Consider the following 9,294-nt stretch of genomic DNA (forward strand, 5'->3'; position numbering starts at 1 on the left):
ACCTATGCCTCTACTTTGACCTGGGCTGGAACCTACCTACCTACTACTGTTGACCTTTCTGGGTTCAGGAAGAGGACAGTGCTATGACAGAAGTGCATTCATGCAAGACGTATGGCCAGCATCTTTTATACAAGGACCATTTATTTTACAGAAAATACCAATTTATTTGACAGAATCTAAAAACGCAAGTGAATTTGTATGAATTACCATTTTTTTATGAATATGTTTACATCAAACTGCAGATTTTTTCCACAGAGATTGTATGTGTTCAAAATGCACACCAAAGAGACATACCAAAACTGAAATTAAACAAAAAGACTGTCAAAGCCTGTAAAATGCAACCACTATCAGTAGAAAAACACCCCCCCCCCCCCCTCCCAAAATGCACCCTAATATACTTGATAACCAAGATAGTAACCAATTACAAAACACAAATCAGTTAACTTTAGCAATTGGACAAATTAAGATGTACAAATTATTTAGAATTTAAAAAATAATCAAAATAAAATAAAAAGCATTTCAGGAGACAAGAGTCCTACAAGCAAACATTATTGGCTTACAACAAGCAAGAGGTGAATTTGTACAGATGTCTAAATGCACATTCTGTGCCAAAGGGGGAAGAGGGGAGACTATTTTGGGGGATCTGTGTTTATGCCATATTTCTCCTTCAGAAGCTTCAGCTGCTCCTCTTTCTTCTTGGTGTCCATCTTCTGGAAAGCCTGTGAGAAACAGTGGAATGAAAATCATGAGTTATGCATGTTTAAGTGCAAAACTTTACAGTGTTTACATGTGACACCCAGACACAGGCCGAACTGTCAGAAAGAAAATACCATATTGATTCCTACATTTACCTCACATTAGAGCCTTAAAAGTTAGTCAGTGATGAACAAAGTACACAAAAATATCAGGCCGACTTCCGCAACAACTAAGAGTGCGAAGCGCAAGGCTAAACTTCTTCGCCGTTTTGGTCTAGCAGCTATCACAGCAGAGTGAGGCACATCTGTGTACATGTGCAGATCCTCTGTGTCACTCGTCTGCGATATCTGTGGTTCATCCAGTTGCTCGCAGCAGCATAATATTGCAGACTCTCAGTTCAATAAAAATAAGCAGTTTGACTCTTCCTCCAGACACCTACAAATGTAATATACCAGCATTGACTAATGGCAACACCAGGGCTCAACAACCCTGTTCATGGAGAGTTACCCTCAAGTATGTTTTCGCTGCAACCACAGCTGTATCTAACCTGACTCAACTTATCAACCAGATAATTATCACAACCAGCTGCGCTCAATTAGGGTTGAAGTGAAAACCTACAGGACAGTAGCTCTCCAGGAACAGGGTTGGAGTGAAAACCTACAGGACAGTAGCTCTCCAGGAACAGGGTTGGAGTGAAAAACTACAGGACGGTAGCTCTCCGGGAACAGGGTTGGAGAACCCTGGCCTACAATGTTTGTTCAGTATAGTATTTTCTCCATATGCAAAACGATGAAAGTTACTAGTCCCGTTGAGAAAATATATCAACAATGGTTAGAGGAGACTTTGTCAGGTCCTTGATTGATGAGATTATAGGCCTACGTACCCGGTTTGCATTGTAGTATAAAACTACAAGATATCTGTTGCAGACGTTGAATCCAGAAAGGTGATCGCAGGCATTCTTGGCATCAAATATGTCCTCGTAGACCACATAAGCTGTCCCTCTTGATTCCGGTGTGTTTCCACTGAAAGACAGTGCATAAGAATACATACATTTAGACAAGACAATGATGAGACTTTGTGGTTGAATACCTGCCACAGTTCTGCAGACTAGCCTACACACAAGGAGATGATACATGAACTAGCAAACAGCAGGGACCTGAGGACACCATCCAACCTGGAACTGAGCTCACAGGCTTGAAAGGACAGACCAGATACAAATTCAATTAGCACTAAGGTGTAAAGTAAAAGGGCTTTTGACCCAACAAGTGTCAGGAGTCTTTGAAGTGTCCTCTGAAGCCCCTTCCTACTGTTCAAAGACCATTCACTGGCATTTTCTACAAGAAATCTGCCTCCAGAAATAAAAGCTTCTTCCAAGTGGGTGTGACACCTGCTCCCATTGCCTGCTGCACTGCTGCTTGGATTCCACCTGGCAATTTGTTCACTGTCTGCCCTGGCCTGTCTCCCCCTGTCTGGTACAGACTCACCCCTCTCTCCCGTGCTTTCGCTCGCCCCCAGCACACAAGCACTGTTGGGGCGAGTGACTCTGAACTTACAATGGCTAGCCCCAAGTCGTTATATATTTAATTTTTTTCTTGTGCATTTTGCCTCATGAATCCTGCATACTTTGTTGACTACAAACTTTCTTCACCCAACCGTGGGACAGACTGTTTGTCCCCACACTCGGGACTCTGACTATTGGTTACATAGACTTTTGGCCTCCCATCCTATTCTAACCATCTCTCACTGGCTTTGTATTCATGTTACCTGATGAAATTGCTGTACAATATGATCTTGTTGCCATCTGATGCACATTCAGATGTCAAATCAACACTGCAGAGCTCTCCCTGTCCTCTGCCGTGCCCCGATTGTATTACTGTTGATGATATCTGGAAATGTGCATGTACACCCTGGCCCATCTACTGTTGCTAGCCCCAATTCTGACTTGTGCTCTGATATCTGCTTCACTGATTTCTGCTCTCGAAAAAACATGGGTTTTCTGCATGTTAACACTAGAAGCTTATTATCTAAAATGGATCCATTGAAAGTGTGGATTCACAGCTCCAATCCAGATGTGTTGGTCATTACTGAGACGTGTTTAAGGAAGAGTGTTTTGAATACTGATGTTAACCTTTCTGGCTATAACCTTTTTCGGCAAGACAGATCTTCCAAAGGTGGGTGAGTGGCAATCTTTACCAAGGATGACCTTCAGTGCTCGGTTGTCTCCGCCAAGTCTGTCCCCAAACAATTTGTTTAGCTGGTTTTAAAGAATTAAACTTTCAAATAGCTCTTTGTTGACTGTTGCTGGGTGCTATCGTCTTCCATCAGCACCTGCCTGTATCCTACCTGCCCTAAGCTCTCTCCTGGCCCCTTACAAAGTCTGAATTTGTCCTGCTAGGTGACCTAAACTGGGACATGCTTAAACCACCTGACCAAGTCCTAAAGCAATGGCACTCCCTAAATCTTTCTCAGATTATCACCAATCCCACAAGGTATGACTCCAAACACCCAGAAAAGGCTACTCTCCTCGATGTTATCCTCACAAATGATCCTGATAGGTATGTCTGGTGTTTTCTGCAATGACCTTAGTGTAGTGACTACTGTTTTACAGCCTGTGTTCGTAATGGCTGCTCAGTGAAACGCCCTTTCCTGATTTGTCATAGATGCTTGCTAAAAAACTAATGAGCAAGCCTTCCTTCATGACCTGGCCTCTAAAATGGTAAAGAATCAGCTTGATCACCTCTGTCGATGATGCTTGGAACTTCTTTTTTTATATTTTCAGTGGTATTGTTAACAAATTCAGTGGTATTGTTAACAAACACACCCCCATAAAAAAAACAGGTTCAGCCCCTGGTTCGACCGTGATCTGTCAGAGTTACTCCACCTCAAGAATTGCATTTGGCGAAAGGCTCGGCACACGCATACTCAGGCTGTCTGGCTCTCGTTCAGGCAATTGAGAAATAAGTGCACTCAGGCTATCCGGAAGGCCAAAGTTAGTTACTTTAAGGAGCAGTTCTCTCCTTGTTGGTCTAACCCCAAGAAGTTCTAGAAAACAGTTAAAGACCTGGAGAATACACCCTCCTCCTCACAGTTGCCCATGTCCCTTAAAGTTGATGTGGTTGTTACTGACAAGAAGCACATGGCTGAGCTCTAATCACCACTTCATTAAGTCAAATAGAAATCCTGACTCAGCCTTGCCTCCTTGCCCGTCCAACATTTCCTCATCTCCCACCCCTCCTAATGCGACTACCCCCAATGCTTCTCCCTCTTTTTCCCCTGCCCCGCTACAACATTTCTCCCTGCAGGCAGTCACTGAGTCAGAGCTCCTAATGAAGCTCCTTAAACTTGACCCCAAAAAACAATCTAGGTCAGATGGTTTAGACCATTTCTTCTTTAAGGTTGATGACCTTATGTCAAACGCCTGTCTGTCCTTTCTGGGGAGTTTCCCATTGCTTGGAAGGCAGCCACAGTTTGTCCATTATTTAAAGGGGAGATCAAGCTGATCCTAACTGTTATAGGCCCATTTCTCTTTTGCCCCATTTATCAAAAGTGTTGGAAAAACTTTTCAAAAATCAACTGACTGGCTTCCTTGATGTCTATATTATTCTCTCGGGTATGCAATATGGTTTCTGCTCAGGTTATGGATGTGTCACTGCAACCTTAATAAAGGTCCTTAATGATGTCACGATTGCCCTTGATACTAAGCAACATTGTGCTGCTATTTCTATTGACTTGGCCAAAGCTTTTGATACGGTAGACCATTCCATTCTTGTGGGCCGACTAAGGAGTATTGGTGTCTCTGAGGTGTCTTTGGCCTGGTTTGCTAACTACCTCTCTCAAAGAGTGCAGTGTATAAAGTCAGAAAATCTGCTGTCTCAGCCACTGCCTGTCACCAAGGGAGTACTCCAAGGCTCAATCCTAGGCCCCACGCTCCTCTCAATTTACATCAACATAGCTCAGGGAGTAGGAAGCTCTCCTCCATTTATATGCAGATAGTCTTATACTCAGCTGGCTCCTCCCCGGGTTTTGTATTAAATGCTCTACAACAAAGCTTACTTAGTGTCCAACAAGCTTTCTCTACCCTTAGAACGTCTTAGGGCTGAAATCCCGTTAACAGGATCGATATGACAACAGCCAGTGAAAGTGCAGGGCAACAAATTCAAAACAGAAATCTCATAATTAAAATTCCTCAAACATACAAGTATTTTATACCATTTTAAAGGTAATCTTGTTGTTAATCCCACCACAGTGTCCGATTTCAAATAGGCGTTTACAGCGAAAGCACCACAAACAAACGATTATGTTAGGTCAGAGCCAAGCCACAGAAAAACAACACAGTACGGTGCTCAGAGATTAAAATACATATATCCACCATGTTGGAGTCAACAGAAGTCAGAAATAACATTATAAATATTCACTTACCTTTGATGATCTTCATCAGAATGCATCACCAGGAATCCCAGTTCCACAACAAATGTTTGATTTGTTTGATAATGTCCATCATTTATGTCCAAATAGCTACTTTTGTTAGCGTGTTTGGTAAACAAATCAAAACTAACGATGCGCGTTCACTAGTTGCAAACAAAATGTCAAAAAGTTCCATTACAGTCTGTAGAAACTTGTCAAACGATGTATGGAATCAATCTTTAGGATGTTTTTAACATAAATCTTCAATAACATTCCAACCGGAGAATTCCTTTGTCTTCAGAAAAGCAAAGGAACGGGAGATACCTCATGTGAAATGCACGTGACTGCTGACAGACCTCTGACTCATTCCCCTCTCATTCAGCCCCCTTTATAGTAGAAGCATCAAACAAGTTTCTGAAGACGGTTGACATCTAGTGGAAGCCTTAGGAAGTGCAACATGACAAATATCCCAGTGTATCTTCGATAGAGGCCGAGTTGAAAATCGACCAACCTTAGATTTCCCACTGCCTGGTTGGATTTTTTCTCAGGTTTTTGCCTGCCATATGAGTTCTGTTATACTCACAGACATCATTCAAACAGTTTTAGACACTTCAGAGTGTTTTCTATCCAAATATACTAATAATATTCATATATTAGCAACTGGGACTGAGGAGCAGGCAGTTTACTCTGGGCACCTTATTCATCCAAGCTACTCAATACTGCCCCCCAGCCATAAGAAGTTTTTGACCACCTCCAAAACAAAGGTCATGTGGTTTGGTAAAAAGAATGCCCCTCTCCCCACAGGTGTTATTACTACATCTGAGGGTTCAGAGCTTGAGGTAGTCACTGCATACAAGTACTTGGGAGTATGGCCAAACAGTATACTGTCCTTCTCTCTGCACATATCAAAGCTGCAGGCTAAAGTTAAATCTAGACTTGAAAGAGGAGCGTAATCGCTCACCCCAGCTGCCATCCTACCCAAGCTAGATTACAGAGACATAATTTATAGATCCGCAGGTAAGGGTGCTCTCGTGCGGCAAGATGTTCTTTAACATTAGGCCATGAGATTTGCCACCAATGCTCCTTATAGGACATATCACTGCACTCTATACTCCTCTGTAAACTGGTCATCACTGTATACCCGTCGCAAGACTCACTGGTTGATGCTTATTTATAAAAACCCTCTTAGGGCTCACTCCACCCATCTAAGATATCTACTGCAGCCCTCATTCAACACCCATTCTGCCAGTCACATTCCGATATCATAACCGCCATCGATAAGAGACATTACTATGCAGCTGTATTCATCGACCTGGCCAAGGCTTTCGACTCTGTCAATCACCACATTGTTATTGGCAGACTCAACAGCCTTGGTTTCTCAAATGATTCCCTCGCATGGTTCACCAACTACTTCTCTGATAGAGCTCAGTGTGTCAAATCGGAGGGCCTGTTGTCCGGACCTCTGGCAGTCTCTATGGGGGTGCCACAGGGTTAAATTCTCGGGCCGACTCTTCTCTGTATACCTCAATGATGTTGCTCTTGCTGCTGGCGATTCTCTAATCCACCTCTACGCAGACGACACCATTCTGTATACTTCTGGCCCTTCTTTGGACACTGTGTTAACTAACCTCCAGACGAGCTTCAATGTCATAACTCTCCTTCAGTGGCCTCCAACTGCTCTTAAACGGAAATAAAACTAAATGCATGCTATTCAACCGATCATTGCCCGCACCTGCCCGCCCATCCAGCATCACTACTCTGGACGGCTCTTACTTAGAATACGTGGCTTCCAATTTCACAACAAAGCTTCCTTCACTCATGCTGCCAAACATACCGTCGTAAAACTGACCATCCTACCGATCCTTGCCTTCGGCGATGTCATCTATAAAATAGCCTCCAACACTCTACTCAGCAAACTGGATATAGTCTATCACAGTGCCATCCGTTGTCACCAAAGCCCCATATACTACCCACCACTGTGAACTGTACATTCTCATTGGCTGGCCCTCGCTTCATACTCGTCGCCGAACTCACTGGCTACAGGTTATCTACAAGTCTCTGCTAGGTAAAGCCCCGCCCTATCTCAGCTCGCAGGTCATCATAGCAGCACACGCTCCAGCAGGTATATCTCACTGGTCACCCCCAAAGCCAACTCCTCCTTTGGTCACCTCTCCTTCCAGTTCTCTGCTGCCACTGACTGGAACGAACTGCACAAATCACTGAAGCTGGAGATTCCCATCTCCCTCACTAGCTTTAAGAACCAGCTGTCAGAGCAGCTCACAGATCACTGCACCTGTTGATAGCCCATCTGTATACAGCCCATCTATCTACCTCATTCCCATACTGTATTTATTTATTTTGCTCCTTTTGCACCACAGTATCTCTACTTGCACATCCATCTTTTGCACATCTACCATTCCAGTGTTTAATTGCCATATTGTAATTACTTTTTTTCTACTGTATTATTGACTGTATGTTGTGTTCATTCCATGTGTAACTCTGTGTTGTTGTATGTGTCAAACTGCTATGCTTTATCTTGGCCAGGTCGCAGTTGCAAATGAGAACTTGGTTCTCAACTAGCCTACCTGGTTAAATAAAGGTGAAATAAAAATAAAGGTCCCCAAAGCCCACACATCCCTGGGTCCCTCCTCTTTGCAGTTCACTGCAGCTAGCGACTGGAACGAGCTGCAACAAACACTCAAACTGGACAGTTTTATCTCAATATCTTCATTCAAAGACTCAATCATGGACACTCTTACTGACAGTTGTGGCTGCTTTGTATGCTGTATTGTTGTCTCGATCTTCTTGACCTTTATGCTGTTGACTTTGCCCAATAATGTTGCTACCATGTTGTGTTGCTACCATGTTGTTTCGCTACCATGCTGTGTTGTCATGTGCTGCTGCCTTGTTATGTTGTTGTCTTAGGTATCTCTTTATGTAATGTCTCTATCTTGTTGTGATGTGTGTTTTGTCCTATATTTACATTGAAATTATTTTTTAAATCCCAGGCCCCCGTCCACACAGGAGGCCTTTTTTGCCTTATGGTAGGCCGTCATTGTAAATAAGAATTTGTTCTTAACTGACTTGCCTAGTTAAATCAAATAAACTATGTAAACTACATCACCCATGGTATATCTGAGCATTCCATCCAGATCAACAATCTTCCACTTACGTTCGAATCTGCCGTATTGGTCCATACTTCCCAAAGATGTCGTACATTTCCTCAGCTGTGATCTTGTATGGTAGATTTCTAATGTAGAGTATTCTGTTGACTTCAGGTGGTAATCGAATCTGCATAGAAAACAGCATTTGCAACGGATACGCTCAATTTACTTAACTAAATGACGTAAAATGAGTATAAACTGTGACAAGTTGCGTAAACAGTAACGTTTCATGATCAAGCTACTAAGTGATGTTAGTTACGCAGTTTAAAGCAAGTTAGATAGCGAACTTGAGTAAAAATAATGAACGTTAGATAACATTAACATTTCCCCCACAAAAAAAGCTTGTACATGTGTGAAATAGGACAAATACAAGCACCCATCAAATTATTATTAAATCGATCAAGCCAATCGCCTGTCTTTATCATAGCGTAAGTGTCTAGTTAGCGAGCTAGCTTCGTTAGCCACCCAACTACCACGCTAACTATAAACTAAACCTGACGAGGTTGATTAGCTATAGCTATCATTTGAATCCAAAAACATGATACATGCCAACTTACATTAGCTCGTTTAGCTGCTTGCATAGCCATGCTTGTATATTTCGTGTACAAAATGTGCTAAGAAAAATATATTCGACAACACACGAACGCAGATATTTTTTTAACGTATTTCCGATTCCAGACGATACAGTTCCGGTTACGTCATTTAAGGATCAAGTGCTATTTAAATTAAATTATATTTCCGTCAGTAAAGTTTTCATAGACTGTACTTCTAAATATTAATTTGATTTTTATCCTCAATTTGTTTTTTTGTATTATTCATCCTCAGTCTGTGTTTGATGACTTAGTGATCCTCAGACCTGTGTTTGATGATTTAGTGGTCGTATGACGATCCTACCACCTGGTTTTGGCATAAAAACTACCCTTTTTGGCAGGGTGGGCATACACTGCACTCATGTGAAAAGTGAATTGAATTGTAGCAATCTTTTTTTAACCTTTATTTAACTAGGAAAGTCAGTTAAAAACAAATTATT

General features: G+C 42.2%; 1 protein-coding gene across 1 annotated transcript; it reads right to left on the bottom strand.

The window, feature by feature from the left end:
- Nucleotides 1–128: 128 nt before the first annotated feature.
- pm14 (Pre-mRNA branch site protein p14) lies at nucleotides 129–8,880 on the bottom strand. Its single transcript, NM_001160525.1, is given in 4 exon segments — nucleotides 129–719; nucleotides 1,580–1,718; nucleotides 8,273–8,391; nucleotides 8,822–8,880. Coding segments are annotated over 4 exon segments (378 nt in total). The 5' UTR covers nucleotides 8,852–8,880; the 3' UTR covers nucleotides 129–629.
- Nucleotides 8,881–9,294: the final 414 nt, after the last annotated feature.

Source organism: Oncorhynchus mykiss, chromosome 4 (genome assembly GCF_057628025.1).
Source record: "Oncorhynchus mykiss isolate SJ-2025 chromosome 4, ASM5762802v1, whole genome shotgun sequence".
Lineage (NCBI taxonomy): Eukaryota > Metazoa > Chordata > Actinopteri > Salmoniformes > Salmonidae > Oncorhynchus > Oncorhynchus mykiss.